Genomic DNA, 18,526 nt, shown 5'->3' with positions numbered 1-18,526 from the left:
TAAACAAAAAATGGATGTATATATAATTGAAAATTTGATGTCTCAAGTCTTACAATATAAGGGACCATTTTAACTAAAAAACAATACATATTTCACATGACCTGTCAGAAATTGAATTGAAAGAATAACCTATTTTGCCCGTAAACCAGGGATATTCCTGAGGCCCATCTTGCCAAGGACTAGCTTAGGTATAGCTGGAGGGTTATCAAGCCCCATGCTTCGACTAAACTCGTTTGCAAGCTCCACTAGCCTGTACTTGTCACGCCCCACTTTTTTGTTGGAATTGTAGTAACCAAGCCACGCCTGATATGCTGCTTCTTTATTCTTCATCTCCACATTGGATAGGGCTTTTTCCACCTGTATACACCAAATGTTGGTATAACTCCAAATTGATTCGTCCATAAACTTGCCAAAGCATGAGATGAAAAAAAAAACACAAGTAAACCTACACTTTGGCCCGATAGTGCACGTGTCTATCATTTTAATCTCTAAAAATTCAAAACTTTTACTTTAGTCTCTGAACTTATAAAATGTCATGTAGTCATTGTTGGACATCAAATCCCACATTGGTGGATTAAAAATAAGTTAAAAGGTATACAAGCAATAGGTCCATAAGCCCAAACAAGTCACTAATATACTCTCCCACACTGTTGGACAAGGGCTTGCACACCAATTCTATTAGTCCTTTTTCAACAAAAGATTCATTAGTCCTTGTCAATGAAAAATATAGTAGAAAAGGACTAAAGTGAATAATACTTTGCAAAACCAGAGACTAAAAGTGAAGATTTTATAAAGTTAGAGAATAAAAGTCTAACATCAGGGTTTTATCTAAAAAAAAAATGCCTCCATTGTATATCCAAGTAATACCTTTTTCTTGGTGTCAGGATCAACTGAAGGTACTACAGGAGCTTTCTCAATAGGCAAATCTTTTACGGTAGATAAAAAGAAGTCTTCCCAAGGAGCCAGCAGCAGTATGCCCTGCCCTTCTTTCCCTCTTCGCCCTGTTCTACCGAGTCTATGTATATACTGTTCTCTATCTGCTGGCAAACCAACCTGTCCATTTGACAAGTGGAGGAAACAAGAAACAAAATAATTACTTTTGATCAAATAATAGCCTATTTGTTTTAACTTTCTACCGAGTCGATGCAAACAGGTGTTTACTTCCAGCAAATGTATAATGTATTGAGCATTCTTTCAAATATTCATTGGTATTCATGCCAAAAGGTAAAACAAACAGAACATAAAATCCAAATAAACCATTCTAGGATGCCAGCTAGCATGGTTTGCAAGGGCTGATAGGACATTTTGTGTATGTGCAGCACAAGATAGATGCCTTGCAAAAGTGTAATGATGCAATGTTCTGTATGTATTACCTGTATAACAAGAGTGACATCTGGATAATCAACTCCACGTGCAGATACATCTGAAGTAACCAGGATGAGACCCTTTGACTTCCGAAATTCCTCAGAGACTCTGGTTCTGTAACTCTGAGGCTTTCTTGAATGGATTTCTCTCACATTCAAGTTCAACTCACCAAGAAGTTCAGCAACAAGTCTAGTGACCATAGCAGTTGTGCAGAAAACAAGGACCTGATAAACCAATAGCTACATTACATATCTTCATAAAATATGTGAAATGTGATAGAAAAAGTAAAACCTTTTGTTGTCAAATCACAGTTTTAGAATTTAACAAGCAATAGACTAATCCAAAATATGATTTCCTTGTTTGTTAATCATGTTATGTGTCTTGAAGTGAAACAACAAAAAAAAAGGTCAATACAGCTGGTTGCAGATTAGAAAGCATACCTTGTAATCAACATCATCTGCAATGTGGTCCTTCAGAAGAACATATAGTAAAGAGAAATGCTTGTCCAATGGGGCAACTAAATGCGTCTGGCAGACCTGAAATGATCCAAAGTCCCATGAATAAATATCACAAAAGGCAGTATACGCTGGTACATGCGAATGCATATTCATTACCTCACGTATGCATATACACATGAAAACACCTTGTTAGTTATTTAGCATGAATTATAAACAATTACCTGTGAATGTGTCTCCTCCGTTCCCTCTTGAACTGTATTGATAAATTCATGATCCCTTCTCAAAGCAATATGACATACTTGACGGACCTTTGCCACAATAATAACAAAATAAGTTTGGTACTTCTATCTTTTCTAAACAAGAAACATACAACCATACACTAAAAAAAGTAAAAGGAAAAAAAAGAAGACATACGTACCTCTTCTGGAACAGTGGCAGAAAACATAAGAGTTTGTCGTTGTTTAGGGACCGCAGCAATTATCTTCTCAATGTCTTTGCGAAATCCCATGTCTAGTAAATGATCAGCTTCATCAAGCACCAAGACCTTCACACCCATCAGCCTAGTTGCAAAACCAGCAGTATTCTCAGTATGATCTCTAAGCCTTCCAGGTGTGGCAACAAGGATCTGTATAGTATGCAAATTAACAATGTGTGTGAACAGAACATGTAGCTTAAGCAGAAGTCAATAATCAACCAACAAAGTCTGGAAAACTAGTAAGTAGTTAGCTATAAGAGAATAAGTATGCAAATAAATAAAAGATCAGAAGCCTTAAATCAAATTAAAATATCCAGATGCTATTAGTTTTAGGCTAAAATCTTTAGAAAGGTGATCTTCATAATTTTTACTTTTTTTGGCTAAAATACTTTTACACCAACAAACATAAATTTGCTTCTCATTGTCTCTTGATGCTTAATAGAAATTAGTTAAGAAACTTAAGATGATAAAAATAAGTTCTAATCTAAGACGTTAAGTTGAAAAAGAAACAAAATAATCCTACAAATTTTTATGGCTGCAACATAAATGAATCATAATGTTCAGCATCTTTATACCAAGGCTGTTTAGTAGTGTAGGGATATTTTCATTTATTTGATTATCAGTCTTATGGAGGTGTACATTAACTAATAACTTCATAAAAATAAAACTTTGGTGGCAGTGAGAAAATAATTTACTTGGCAGGGGTTTGCTTGCATTCGTTTCTGCTCTAACGCAAGTCTTGTCCCTCCAATCACAACTTGAACACCAATGGTAGGATGATACTTCAGCAGTTTAGTGGCCTCTGCAGCAGCTTGACTTGCAAGTTCTCGAGTTGGGCATATGACAAGAACAGCAATTGGTGGCCGCCTATGATCACGATCACTTGGAGGTGACTTTGCCACAACTTCAATTGATGGAAGCTGAATAAAAACACTTTAAAAGTAAGTAGAGTCAAAACTACTAATCATCTGTTACTAATGGTGCAATAAAACAATAAATCAGTTTCCAGCTCAATGATTTTCACTATTATGTTGAAGCTCAAGTAGACTTTTTGTCCCTTCTTTTCTTAAACATTCTTATTCTTAATCCATATTTTAAAATCTTTCAAAGTATTTGCTGATCAGCATAGAGCTTTGTTTAATACTCCGACTCCCACTGCATACTAGCTAAACAACAACAAAAATTAAGCAGAATATAGAAACAGAAATGCCCCATCGTCATGATAAAACATCAAACGCTGATTCTGAAGCCCAAGAAATTAAGCAGAGTGATCCAATCAAGTAGTTTGCTTATTTCAAAGGTAGCCTAAGTATCAACTGTACCTTACATTAATTGTCACCCATAAAGGAATATGAAGAAACATTTCAATAATAAAGAGGCTATTAACCACCAATTCAGTTTGGAAAACACAAATGAAGAGACTTACCAAAAAGGCTACTGTTTTTCCGGTGCCTGTCTTGGCCTTGGCAAGGACATCCTTACCTGAAAATATTAATTGGAATAAGAGTCACCATAATAAAAAACTCAAGACATATATGAGAACAATGTCAACCAAAGCTGGAATAAATTGCTTTCCTGTTTAATATTATCTATTAGGGATAGCCCAATATTTTGAATACCAATTCTTGGCATATAGTAGCATCCAAAACTATAACCTCCACACAAAAAGGATACCAAAAAATGAGAAAAAAAAAAGGTGACCAGGTATGATGGAATCAGATGACATCTCTTGCAAACTGACAGAGCATAACCACACACACACAAAAAAAAAAGACAGTCTTACGATTGTTTTCCTCCAAATTGCTCCATCCTCCATGTCCAAGAAAAAAAAGACTAACCTTTGAGAATTACTGGAAGAGTAGCCTCCTGAACAACCGTCATTTTCTCATATCCAGCATCCTTGACTCCTTTTAATGACAGTGGGGAGATTGAACATTGGTCAAATCTGCGGCAACACATCTCAAAAATCAGACATTCATAATACAATAGCAGCATAACATACTAAAGCATGGATAATACGATTCAAATATATTCAGAGTCATATATGGTAAACAAACAGCACAAATGTACAAGCAAAAGGCTCACCTTTCTCTCTATGTTAATAACATTCCTATCCTCCTCCGTAAATACAAGACAACTGGCTTTTAACATGAGCCCACCATGAGAGTATGCATAACCAATTTCCAAATTCATGCATGGAAAGCATGGAACAACAACTCAGTAAGTAAAGTTGGATGATCCCATCCATTGATCAAATAGATACAGTAAAGTTGGATGATCCCATCCATTGATCAAATAGATACGCAAAGAAGACAGTATCCATTCAATCTAAAAATAAACAGAAATGCACTGAACATATAAACACCCTCTCATTCCTTTCTTTCTGTTTGTTCCACTTTTCATTTTTTAAGGCTCACAACTCTGAGAAGTGGCAAAATGGGCTACATGGCCTTATGCGGGTTGCAGGCTCCAACAAGCCAAGGCAAAAAGCCAGGCTTCAATTTGGGCCTTCAAACTGAAGCCCGGGCCCAGTTAAAACCCAGTTTGCTGGTTTTGGGGACTAAGCCTGGAGCAGACCATGATTAGATCTAGATAAAAAGGCTGCCTTCATGATTTCTAATTGTGATTGTGGTCACGGTTGCGGTTTCATCGCAATCCTTCACATTGTGGGGAAAATGCGGCAGATGTGGCTGCAACTACAGTTGCTGTGAGTCAAAAAACCTTTACTGAATAAATAAAAAACCTTCTCATTGCGGCCACCTTCATAGTTTAAAATTGAGGTTGTGGTTTCGGTGTCCTTGCAAACCTTGACATTGCGGGGGGAAATATAGCTGATGCGGCCGCAATTGTGATCAAGGTGAATTTAAAACCATGGCCAAGTTTAATTCAGGCTTAACTCAAGCCCTACAGTTCGTCGGGGTTCCGTTTTGCCGCCTCTAGTCTACACTTCCCAAACAAGTACTACCCAGTACTGTAACTCCGTATCAGTTAGCCAAGTGTATGCAATAACCAATAGACTCAACACAATCACAAAGGCAAGGAAACTAAACCCAGTAACATAAGCGAAATATTTGTGATACAATGAACACACCTGGTTTCACTCAAATAAGAATCAGATCCTCCTCCAGGAGAAGAAGGTCTTGGAGTTGGTTCGGTGTTCCTCCGGTTCAAAACGTTTTGTTGACCAAACAAAGCGGTTCTACTCTTGTTCAATATCTCTTCCTCCTCACTCCCTTCACTCTCTTCGTCTTCATCTTCATCCTCATCCTCGCTAGGAAAGGCTCCAACGCCACCACCCTTCAACTTTCTTCCATTCATTACCTCGTTATCATCATCATCACTCCTCGGTTGAAACTTTCTCCTCGAACCGACACTCTGTCCCCCCTTCCTCAAATCCTCGCCCCTTCTCTTCCCCAACGCGGAAGCCCGGTTATTATTCCTCGGCGGCCGGAATTCGCGTTCCCTGTCATCGCGGCTGAACCGGCCAGAATCGGCAAACCGGTCTCTCCGACCGGTCCGCACTTCATTGCCCCGGCCAGACCGCATTTCATCGGGCCCGCCGGAGCGCAATTCGTCAACCCAGTTGCTGAGGTCGGCCTCGTCGTCGATGAGGCTCTTGGAGGGGCGGAGGGGAACCTTCTCCCGGGAGGAGAAGGCGCGAACCTTAAACGGTGAGGTTCGGAGGAACTTGGAGGAAGGGAAGAAGAAGGGTCTGGAGAGAAGGGGGAGAGTGCGGGGCTTCATGGGGAGGAGGGGATGGAGAAGATGTAGTTGGGAGAATAGCTTTGTAGGCATTGCAGCAACTGCAACTGCAAAGAAAAGAGTTAGTGTCTGTTCACTTCGGAACTCAGACACAGGGTTTTGAGGAGGTAGTCAACATACCGAGCTATTAGGGTTTAAGAGTTAAAGATAAGATTTTTTTTTTTTGTTTCTTTTTCGTTCATCCTTGATAAAAATTTGAAGAGTGTCTTGATAAAAAAAAAAGTACTAAAAATCTAAAATATTTAATATTTTTAGTTATTAATGTATTTTTTAAATTTTAACAAAAAACATTTTTTGATACTGTAATTGTTTTTTATAGCAACATACTCATTATTTCCAAGAGGATTTAATGAGTAAATACAATGGTTTACTGGCCTTGATATACCGAACGAATATATAGAGGAGAGAAGGTTGTCCATTGCTGAGCAAAGTTGTTGCTAGGTTTGTTTAATCATGGTTGATCCCGATGTTGTGGTCAGTGGTAGTTGTGTAAAATGATTTTTGATTTTGGGAGGTTGAACAATAGCAAGGTTGTCGTCGAAATTCCTCTTCAATAGCAAGGTTGAACAATGATTGTTGGAAAGATCACTACTGCAAATAGTACACCCTAAGATTATGAATATCATATTAATATAAAAGGTCACTGCTGATGGTTCACGGTGGACCACCTATTAAGATAGTCCTCTGTCGCCTTTGTCATTTTTTGAGATATAAAAATATAAGGTAATTTCATAGAATAATTTATTGTGTTTGGTTTAGTGTGTCGCAAGCCATATCTGTGTAAAAATCCCGATAATTTTTATGAAATGACCCAAAAGCAACTAACCATAATAGCTTCAGGGGTGACACGCGTCCAATGCTATCAGATGCCAATCCAAACAAGCAATTAGTAAACTTTCATGCAAAGAGGTTGTTTCAATTTTTTGTTTAGACGAAGATTGGACATGTTATTGGATAGCAAGAATCTGAGTCTTGTATTTGATAACTTACAAAAATCTTATTATACCATTACATCATATAAATTTATGGCTAAATGTCACATCTAGCATGACTAGCTAGAGAAAATTGCTTCGCTTTTCCGCGTCCAGTATGTGCATATTTGTTGGAGTCCTCATATTCAAACACCCACCACAATTCTCATTTTCCATAATGAGAATTCTCATGTTTCATCTTCATTCTATGACATTGAGAAAAGTTTGTTCTTTAATCTTTAAAGATCTTAGTGTATGTTTGGTTAGTTTATTTTGAATAAACAATTACTAATTCTTGTTAACTTCTTGAAAGAATTTTTGAAAAATAGAAGTAATTATTTATGAAAAATAAGTTGCTATGAAACACTCGCTTGATATATCAGATGCTATTACATATGATTATTATATAATGTATTTTTCTTCTTCACAAAATCACATATATTTCATGAAAAATAATCATATTTGAGCTAATGAATATGAATGCATATTTTTATTTCAACTGACAATAAATTGATTATATACTATTCATTTTTGGTTTTTAGATAGAAGTTCATAATGTTTCTAGATGATTTATTTATATAATAGATTGTCATAACTATTAGTGCTTTACTTGGGTCCCCCATAGCTGCTTCAAGCCCAAAAGTTGGAAGGGTGGGCAAGGGGTACATAGCAACTTAGGTGAGACATATGTATCCTGCACCTCCCAATATGAATCATATACCTCCTCGAAAGCCTAATGATAAAAAATACCCTCTCTCCTAACACTTCTTCTCCTTCTTCCCTATGACACTTGAGCACCCTCTCTTCTAGAATATGAACACGAGGCCTCCCTCTTGTGTTGTCGTCCTCTGCCCAAGCACAATGACAACATTGATGGAACTCGCCATGTTGTTGATGAAGAAGGCAATGGTGATTCTAGTGCCAAACAACAACAATGTGTCCTCAACGGCGGGACTTTGTTCTTCACTTCTTTGTGGGGCCATCCGAGTGCTTGTGTGCCAAGGTCCCTCCACAACTGACCGTTGATGCAAATGTGGTGTATGCATTGGGGGGATCACGCCCTTAGATGGCGGCATAGGTTCGAGTTTGAAGAAGGGAAGGGGAGTCTCGCGGCCTATTCTAGAATGAGTATTTTAGAGTAGTTATTTCAGAATATAATTTTTTGTATTCCAAAATTACTATTATGAAAATGTATCCTATTCTAAAATAGTTGTTTCGGAATGGGATGCCTGGTAAAGGGGTGTTTTTGTCCGTTGGAGTCTTTTGGGAGGTGTAAGATGCAAAATGAGAGGTACAAAATATAAATGCCTTTGGGTGAGTTTTCATTTTTCTTCAAATGTGGGCATCGTATAGTACAATTTCAAGGTGATGCCCAAAATGTGTTTAGGCCCTTTGTTGATGGGACTACGGACACAAATATGATTGGTAAGTTTGAAAACGCGAAATACGCGTGATGGGTTTAAATTATGATCCAAACATAGCTCCTCGTTAGACCTGTCCAATATGATAAACTCCATCTGAAACATTGATCTGCCAAGAGAAGTCATTGTTTTGTGATGAATTGATTGCTTCATGTTATAAATTGTAATACTTTCTTTAATAAAATAAAAGATTAAGTAAAAAAGAATATTATTTGGTAAATGATAATTAGTACGAAAGATATACATACAAATTCACACGAACTTTAAATAAAGTAAATTTATTGGGTTAAGCTAATACTCTCTCTCTTGCCCGAAATGTTATCCAATACTTTCATCAGTTATTATTATATTATTATATTTGTAAAAATTTGCACACCTGATTTTCATACTAAATAGCACCTTGATAATATATATTTTCACAAAATAATAATTAGTTGTGTTTAATTAGTAAGCTTAGGGGAGAATGATCATCCATCTTGTGGTCTCAAAAGAATATAACATCTTTTTTATGAATTATAAAGAAATAAACAGATTTTAATGATCTTCTCATGATTTTTAATGAGTATTTATTAGTTCTATTGAGGGCTTACAATTCTAACTCGCCACTTTTAGTAATATTACTTTTTTTAAATAATTTTTTTTTTATATAATTTGAATTTAAAACCTTGTTTAAGGATCCGAAATAAGATTCCCTTGGACCTACAAAATATTGAGAGTCGCATGATTTATTCCAAATATTTTCAACTCATAAAAAATTATGATTTCAAGAATACACTTTGGTGGTTTCATATTATTTGATGTTAAAATCTTTTGTTTTTTAAAAACGTTGGACACGTTAAAAACTAAAATCAAACAAAAGAGAAAGTAATTCACCACTCCATGGAGAGAACATCAGTTGAATCCGGGCCCAACGGGGGAGCAAAAGAGCCAAAGTGTGGCCAGCACTTGTCCTTAGGGTTCCAAGTGGCTACAAAAGGTTTTCTCACCAACAAAGGATGCAGACACAATGAAGAAAGGTGATAGAAGTTGATACCTTGTGGTCCTCCCAATAATTTTTTCTAATAAGTTTAAACTAAAGTTCGGTTCAATTCCCCCGTCCAAAAGTAACTAGCTAGTGCTCCTACGGGCACCACTCAAGTTATGGCTCCTACGGGCACCACTCAAGTTATGGTTTCTGCATTGTCTCAGCAATGTGCACCAAAAAATTTCTGGTTCATGTGTCAAATGTGTCTTGTCCCTCTAAGGGCTGTGTAGTTGCCTGTGGCTATATCACCACCAACCCAAGTTGTTGCCCCTGTCACGTAAATCACATAAAAAAAAATGTGAATACGACTAACTCGTTCATCTTTTAGATTTTGGCATTTTCTTTTTCTTTTGTGATGGGGATCCTGTTTAATTTTGTGTTTAAACAATTAATTGGTTTACAATTTTTTTTTAATAATTAGCATATCATCCATTCTAGTTGGAACTTCAACTTTCACATTTGCCATTTGAGGAGTTCTGGACACCAAAAATTGCTAGGTCATAAAATCTACCCTATTATTAGGCTGCTCCACACATTCTGCATAATATATAGCTCATTTATTAATCCATTACATATGTTATACGATCCATACATAATTTTCCATCGCGGCTACTCATAAAGTCTTTTTAAATAAGTCCTAAGTGGTTTGAGGAAAGAGTAATATATTAAAAATTATAGATTATTACTTAGCCGATCGAAAGCTTATAAGATAGTTATAGTTTATAAATTATAAGTTAAAAAGATGGCAATCTTGAAAAATAAATAAAAAGAAAATAGTAATTAAAAAAAATTTCAAGTAAATCAATGAGGATTCAATTGAAAGAAGAAAAGCAATTAGGAACTTATAAACTATATATAAACTAGTCAAAGTAATTTATAAAAATAAGTTAGAAAATATTAAAACAATATTATTTTTGTCAAACCAACTTATAAGTTGATCGAACTAGCTTTTAAACTCCTAAAATGACTTCTCAAACATATCCTTAATTCTAAATGTATTGCCAAATACATGAATCAATTATAATATGAGATTGATTTAATTTAATTAATGATTTAAAATTTAAACTCTAAATATATAATTACATTAAATATTCAAAAAAATTATTATTTTCCTAATAATTTTATCCAATTCAACTGGGTTTATTAATTTTATTTTTGATGGAAGATCTATGTCAAGTTGCGGCACCTTATATATATATATATATATATTCGCTGCGGAAAAACCTAGAATTTAGCAATAAGCATGCAGGGTGAAGTAGATTTTGATATTGTGACACGGAACTTGATTTAGTCAGAAATATATGGAAGATGCTACAGTATCATTCATGAACCAATTTACTTTAACGTACGTTTGAGTAGTTGAGCAAAGACTAATAATAAGATTTATCTCTACGTGCTTCAGAATGAGCTAGCGCAAACCTTATGCTTATCCACTAGCAGCTAAAACTGCAATAATTCAACAACATATTTTTGTTTTCCACACGTACATTTTTTTCTACCTGATTTTACGTGATGTTTAAGATTACAAGCTACAATCACACAATTACACGTCCATCTTCTCGATAATTATCGGAAAAAATTATTTAAGGAATTAGTTACTCTATTTTAATTTAAGTGGCTCAAAATTGGTTGGTGACTGAGGTGGTTTTTAGCTGGTGCTGGTGTCATGGTTTTGGGAATGTAGTGTCTACTTTTAAACAGAAGATATGATAGTGATATCACGGCCGGGAAAGTAGTGAACATAATTTAGTCAAGCGTTTATGTATTAAAATTAAAGAACATGTTCATAATTTCAAGCCTCATGACAATGATAAAATGTATGAACAGAAGAACACAAGGTAAACAACCAAAAACAATAAAATATTTCTCTGCAACTTGGAGCTAGGGTTTTCCGATTCTTGCTAGTTGAGTATTAATTAATTGTGTCTGGGGTGTTTTTGCTCAGACCATTCAGCAAAAAAAAAAAAAAATTAAATTTAAATACTCACTTTTTTAATGAAGGAATGCATAAAATCAATTACCTTTTCAAATAAGTTACTTGACTTTTCTTAAATCAAGTATCTTATTTCTTATACGTTTTATATTTTTTTCGTTCATCTCAAATATTACTTTTTTTTTAAAATTTGATCAATCTCAATCTGAATTTGAATTCAACTTTTGATGTCATATTGAAACAATAAAAATAAAAATGATATACCTTAATTTATATAATTCATTTCCACGAGTTGTTCCTCAATTTTAATTTTTTTATCTCTTTAATATATTCTTAATTATCTGTAATAATATAAAATTTTCATTATTGACAAAGAAGATATTTTAAAATATATTTTATTTATTAATACATGCAATGTAATTAATGTTTAATAATAAATATATTATATTTTATATTTAATTTATTGTTAAATTTAAAAAATTCCATAACACGAAAGCTTTGTAAATAAGATATTGTCATGTTTCCAGTAAATAAAGCTTAAGTACAATATCTTATATATTTTTATTATTGTTCTAAAATTATATTGAAATTATAGTTTTATTTTAATAATTCAGGTTTATCTTTAATATTGACTTTTAATACACGAATTATTAAGATGAAATTTTAAAATATCAATACCATTTTTTTAATAATATTATACTTAAAAGTTTGTCAATATCAAGGAAAAAACTTTAAAAAAAATAAAAAATAGATGATGCCACCTGAAGTTACAACCCGACCAATTCCTGCAATCCATACATGCAAAGAATTATATGAACGTAATATATATGTTTGGTCAAATTTTTAAACAAGGCAAGTACGTACCACACAACGACATCGTCAAAATATATCACCGAATAATTAAACCTTTCATATTTTTCAAAATAGATACAAGTTAGTGAGTCACGTTTCATTTTAACATAAACTTATATATATCTTGGCATTGTACAACTTTCTGAGTTTCTCAAGCTTATAATTATTTTTAAAATTTACTAATTTAGTGATAAATCCAGAATTTTCATAGCTCAAATCAATACGTATGATATTTTTGTACTACAAATTATTTTGAAATATATACAATGCATTAATGTAACATTTTTCTTTTAATTTCACTTTCTGATTTACTTCATACATATATTTAATTCATGTGTTTTTTATATATTCATCATAAGATCTAATAAACTAATTCATAAAAATTAAGAAATTTAGTTAAGAACATTAAATTTATTTTAAATTAATATTTTAAAAAAATTATTCTTGTAAATTATCAAAGGTAACAAATATTAATAAGTTATATTTCTCCACTGTCAAGTCAATCTAGAAGTAATGTTAACGAAGAATATTTTTATAAAAAAATAATTAATGCATGAAAAATTTTAGAATAAACTTTATAAAAAAAATTATGAAGTTATTTTTTTAATTTGAACCTTAAATGTATATTATGAGTGAAATGTTTTTGACTTTACCATTAATTGTTGAGGTCATGATTGGTTCAAGTCAAAATTAACTTAATCAAATCCAAACATTGAATTAATTTAAACTTAGATCATTATTAACATACCTAAAATTTCACTAAATGACTGGCTATATGAGTCAATGCTCAGGTACGGTCAATTTTTATTTACGTATTTAAAATCGTAAATCGATCCTACAGCTGTATCTTATCAATTTAATATACGGTGCTTTTAATGTAGCAATTTGACTGGCGAATCAAGCTTTGTAACAACCAATAGTCTCTTTTTATTTTCCTTATTATTTTTTTACAAACTAGTTATGAATAATAATAATAATAATAATAATAATAATAATAATAATAATAATAAAGTAATAAACGAATATCCTCTTCGCAATCACGGTTGAATGAGCACCGACAAAACAATTCTTATGCATATCTTAGAATTTGCTTCCTGCATTCAAATCTCAATAATCTCGACATGTATCTATCGTGCTTTCAGGCAGCTCCAAGAAAAATCAAGTTATCAATAATTAGATTAAAAAATTAATGAATAATAATATGAAACAAATAATAATTGAGGATATATTTGAACCTTTATATGATTGTATTCTTTATAAGAGTGGCAATACAGCCAAGTTTGAAAAGTTTAGTAGGTCTGGTACTATAAAGGCTCTTTTAGCAGTTTGAAAAGTTCACTACTAATTTAGTGTAATTTATAAATAAAAAATAAATTTGTGAATCAATTAATTGCCACGGTAAGTCCCAATTAAAGATAGATGATAAAGCTTAATAGTATGTCAACTCATGCATCATTGGCACGAGTTTTCATGTCTTAATGGAAGCTTAATGATTTATTGACTGCAAAATATATTTCCAAACACATTTTTAATAGCATGTGACCAATTAAAAAAATTATATATATTTTAAAATAACTTACATGACTTGATTAGTCTCTCTCTATATCTTTCATAATAAAATATGTCGGTTTTTTTTATAAAGATAGCAAAATGAGTCTATCAAAATTGTCCAATAAAATATAAGATTTCAGCTTAAATTTTTTAGTTCAAATTAAATGTAAAATTTTAGTCCCCAATTATGATCGATGCGGGTTCAGCCCAAAAGACCCCTTTTCGGTTTTATTATTATTTTCTTTCAAGGTTTCTACATAGTTATAAGGTTTATTATTTTTTTTCATTTTTACTCTACAATAAATGCATATGTATAAATTAATTAAAGATTAGGTGAAAAGAATATAATTGACAAAAAAATAAATAATATTATCTTGAACTTAAAAACAACAAATAAATAAAAACAAAAATCTTTCCAAAATCCAATAATTAATAAGGAACAAACAAGAGTAATACATATTATACATAAAAGGCATACCAGGTAATAACAATTCTCATTTGAAGAATAAAAAAACTATAAATTTGAGACATGCAATCATACATATGATTAATATTAAAAGTTATTTTGAAATTCACAAGCATTTTATTTTTTACCATTTTATGTTTCTTACAATGAGAATTATTTTCATAGTGATCGAATTATGTTAATTGAATCAAATCATAAAATATTAGAGAAGGAAAAATAAAATGATGTAACTTTTTTAAGTGGTCAATGTGATTATTAAATAAAATTTAATTTTAATCGCACACAACATTAAATTTTATTTACTAAAATTTTAATTTTAGTTCTAACTACATTTTTATCTCCTTAGTATTGCAATTACGTGCTTTTTAAACTCTAAGGTTCCTATAGTGCTAATTAGTTATGCATATAAAATAGTCATATTAGGATTTTCAAAATACTCTATTAGTATTGTTCTTCAATCAAATATGGAGTTTCATTTCCATAATATGTGAAATAAAGGAATTCATTAAATGTCACCCTTAATTGAAGAACAACACCAACCATACATATAATACTGTATCAAAATTTTGTCCAAAAAAATACTCATAATCAATGGTATTTTTGTAAAATTAACTAACGCATAAGATATTTTAGATTGGTTATTGTACAAAGACCAAGTCCAACGTCTTATTTGGATCTTATAAAAAGGATTGAAAGGGAGTAAATTACATTTTAGATTTATAATAAATAATTTATATGATAATATAAGGTTGTTTTCAAATATTAATACTTTTAAAAAATATTAAAATTCAACTTAAAAATAGAGATAAAGGAAATAAATTGAAAGAAACAACAAGTTAAAAACACATATAAAAATATCCCCGTAGAATTTAAAAACTCCTAAAACACGATTGATGAATAATAATACTTCTTAAAATAGTCTAGCACAATATAGTAATTATAATTTTATGTAGCCTGTTATATATAACGAAAATGATTTAAAAAGTTGACTAGTTTAATTGATTGTCCAAGATATGAAAAATAATGATAATGGAAGTTATAAAAAAGAATCATTTGAGAAATGTTTGAATGAGTTATGAGTTGAGAGTTGAGAGAGATAGGCACTAGTAATTAGTAAACGAAAGGCGCCAAAGAGACAAGATGACAATTTTAGCGGTAATTTTGAAACTATTAACGGTCACGCGTCCACCACGATCCCCCGCTAAATGACTGCCACGTGTCCAATTGTGAGCCAGAATGTCCCAGTATCACCTTCTCTTTCATCGATTGCTGTGTGCATGCAAACAAAACCCTCTCTCACGTGCCTCTCTCTCATTATTTCTTATTATTAAATAATAAATATCTTATTGAGTGAAAATTATTTATTAACTGTTAATCAGTGCACCTAAATTACTAAAACCATGGCTGCTCAGGAGCCACCAGCCAGCCTTTTCTTATCCACCATAAGCCAAGGGAAGGAAAGCAAATCTCTAGTACCAGTTATCCCATTAATGGATGCTATCAAATTTAAATTCAAAAGTAATAAGATTCATTAACATGAATGCTGTGATTAATATTATTTTCTTCTAAAATATATGTTGTTTTGTAAAATGAATTTTATATTAAATATTATTTTACTAAGACTACCCTTAACAAATACTTAATGAAAGTTGTGTATAAAAAAAATTATTAATTAAAAAGATAAAAAATTATCTAATGTTTTCTTTAAAATTTAATAAATTAATTATATTCTTTAATGCTTATAAAAAAAATCTTAAATGCCATATATTTTTCTTAAAGGCAGGCATACTTCTGATGATGTAATTGTTTGCATATAAAATTGAACCCATAAATCAACCTCTGTATCCTATAACCTACAATGAGGTAGATTGAGCTAAATTTTTAGCCTACAATTTAATTGGGTCTAACCAACTTAACCTGAAAATAACTACAATAGGTGAACGTACTTAAATAAGTCAGGTCGACTTAACACCTATATGTAGAATTTAAAGTCAATAAAAGCTCTCGATTTTTGTGCGTTCTCAACATTTACATTTAAAGTCAATAATAGCTCTCAGTGATTTTTAACTTTATAATTATTTTAATTAGTATTTAGTTTTTCAATCAACAATAAGTATAACTAGCTAGAGAATATAAACCACAATTGAAATAATACATTAATTATTCTAATGTTTAAAAACTTAAAACGACGTATTTTGCACTCGCATTTTTTTATATTTTAATTCGGAAATATTTTTTAATCTCTATATTTGTTACGTATTTATTTATAGTCATGCAAAAAACAAAAATACTTAGCTTATGGAAGAGTTGAATATATAAAGAATAGTACTTACTTTAGAATAAGATTCATGAAATGCGATATGGAAGGTGGCATGGAGAGGGTTGGACCACACACTAATTGGGAATGGCAAGAAATTAATTGATTGATGATGGCATAGATGATCATGTCATGAACACAAACAATCAACAACTTGGGACTGCATTTAGGGTTTTTGTCATTTTCCATAGATCCTCTAATTAGCCCAGGGCAATCAATTTGATGGCTTTTGCACTTCATTCATTCCCTTCTTTTTCACCCTGCAAATACAAAAAAGTCTTCAAAAAGGGAACACACACATACTCTTGCTTTGTGCAGAGGAAGCCCATGCCAGTAATTGGTTCAATGATTTTGCAATCTCAGCATTGCAGGAGCATTTCTTCACCGCAAATTGTTAACAAGTGTCTTCAACAACATATTGGTTAAAAAATTTAAAATAAAAATATTGTAAAGTATAATATTTGACTATTTATTATCTTTTTTACGTTGTCTAATAATTTATGTAATAAATATTTTTTTTAGTTTTTCAAATAATGTCTTAAATACATTAATTAGTAATGCTCTTTCTTTATAAAAAATAGAAAATGACATTTATTATTATGTGTTTTTTGTGAAAAAATAATCTATTGGTTAATAAAATAAGTGTCAATGATTTTTTTCATGGATTTATTTAACAAGTCTTTTTAATTAATTGTACTCTTCATGGATCAGAGTTTTTTTTTATATAAACAAATGTTATTAATCAGTAGTATCATCATATTATTTAACATTCATGGGAAATAAAAAAAAATACTAGTATATATGAGTTAGGATGGCTGATTTTGAGTAAATTATGATTGACACGAACTAAAACGAGTATATGCATGCACCAAAGTTTTTTTTATTGTTATATATTAGTGTTAATTTATTAATTTTTGTTATTAAAAGATATGATATTCAAATCAATAATTTCTCTCTTCCTCATTTTTTCTTTTATCAAGTTAATTTTATATCTTATTCACATGAACCAACGTTTGAAATCTCTAGATAATAATAAAAATTTATGATAAAGTCAATACATTGTTGGCAAGTGATAAATACATGTAAAAAGCAACCTAATATTATTTTTACCTGCTGCTAAAATTTCAAAAATTAAAAATGTCAAACTATGAATAAAACTTGATATTATTATAAATGTCCAAAAATATCATATTCGTAAAGAATAAACATAAACGTATTCTTCTAAATGTAAAAAATATATCAGATATTAGTCTAAAGTACAAATTCTAAAGTATATTTTTTTAGACCAGTATCTAAATATACTACTATTAGTATTAAAAAATATAGAATATCTAATCCAATATTTCTTATTTATATTATTATTTGATATTTTAGTGCATAACATAAAATACAAGTAGAATCCCCTGTGAACGAGCAAGGACCACATTGTAAGGCAAAATACTCCCAGGTGTAGCCCATGCTGGATTATTAATATTTTGGGTCAAAGCAATGATTTTTTTTGAAGTAACTCATTTCGTACTCGAAAAATCTATATATGAACAAGTAATATTAGATATATTTATAAGTTTCTGAGTTCAACTTGGACTGAATTATTTGACACAAGACTTAAGGCCTTTCAAGGGTAATATTATGTTGTCTTTAGTATAGTGACAAATTAATTTTATTCCATGTCAATGTATGATTTATTATAACAAAATGTGTCTTAGGAACTTGTAGTGTTTACGTATTGGCATTGGTCGACACTTTTGATTTTTGGTTGGTGCAGATTAAGCCTTAAGTTCAGTTTAGAATAATCGCCGATACTTGAGCTCACAATCTCTTTTAAAGCAACTTGAACTCCTTTATTTTATTTTATTTTTGGTTCATCCAAAGAAGCAACATGAACTCCTTACTATCTCGATTAATAAGAAGTGTTTAAAAATATGTAAAAT

General features: G+C 31.5%; 1 protein-coding gene across 1 annotated transcript; it reads right to left on the bottom strand.

Annotated features, from left to right (window-relative positions):
• LOC100795739 (DEAD-box ATP-dependent RNA helicase 31) lies at positions 1 to 6,203 on the bottom strand. The gene is made up of 10 exons (XM_003529845.4): positions 5,390 to 6,203; positions 4,137 to 4,243; positions 3,725 to 3,780; positions 2,994 to 3,218; positions 2,242 to 2,448; positions 2,045 to 2,131; positions 1,806 to 1,901; positions 1,374 to 1,589; positions 868 to 1,053; positions 1 to 357 (listed from the first exon to the last, which is right to left on the bottom strand). Exons 1-10 carry the CDS (start codon positions 6,091 to 6,093, stop codon positions 130 to 132), a joined length of 2,112 nt encoding a protein of 703 aa, XP_003529893.1. The 5' UTR covers positions 6,094 to 6,203; the 3' UTR covers positions 1 to 129.
• Between the last annotated feature and the right edge of the window lie 12,323 nt (positions 6,204 to 18,526).

Source organism: Glycine max, chromosome 7, assembly GCF_000004515.6.
Source record: "Glycine max cultivar Williams 82 chromosome 7, Glycine_max_v4.0, whole genome shotgun sequence".
In the NCBI taxonomy this organism is placed as follows: domain Eukaryota; kingdom Viridiplantae; phylum Streptophyta; class Magnoliopsida; order Fabales; family Fabaceae; genus Glycine; species Glycine max.
The sequence above is the reverse complement of the archived record's forward strand: the minus strand, read 5'-3'. Positions and strand labels throughout refer to the sequence as shown.

Excerpts from the sequence above, each read along its gene's own strand:
- LOC100795739 (XM_003529845.4), bottom strand. The coding sequence starts at position 6,093 with ATGCCTACAAAGCTATTCTCCCAACTACATCTTCTCCATCCCCTCCTC. Across the intron at positions 1,902-2,044 it reads CGGAGGAGACACATTCACAG|GTCTGCCAGACGCATTTAGT; the intron begins GTAATTGTTTAT and ends GGATCATTTCAG. Across the intron at positions 358-867 it reads ATCCTGACACCAAGAAAAAG|GTGGAAAAAGCCCTATCCAA; the intron begins GTATTACTTGGA and ends TGGTGTATACAG.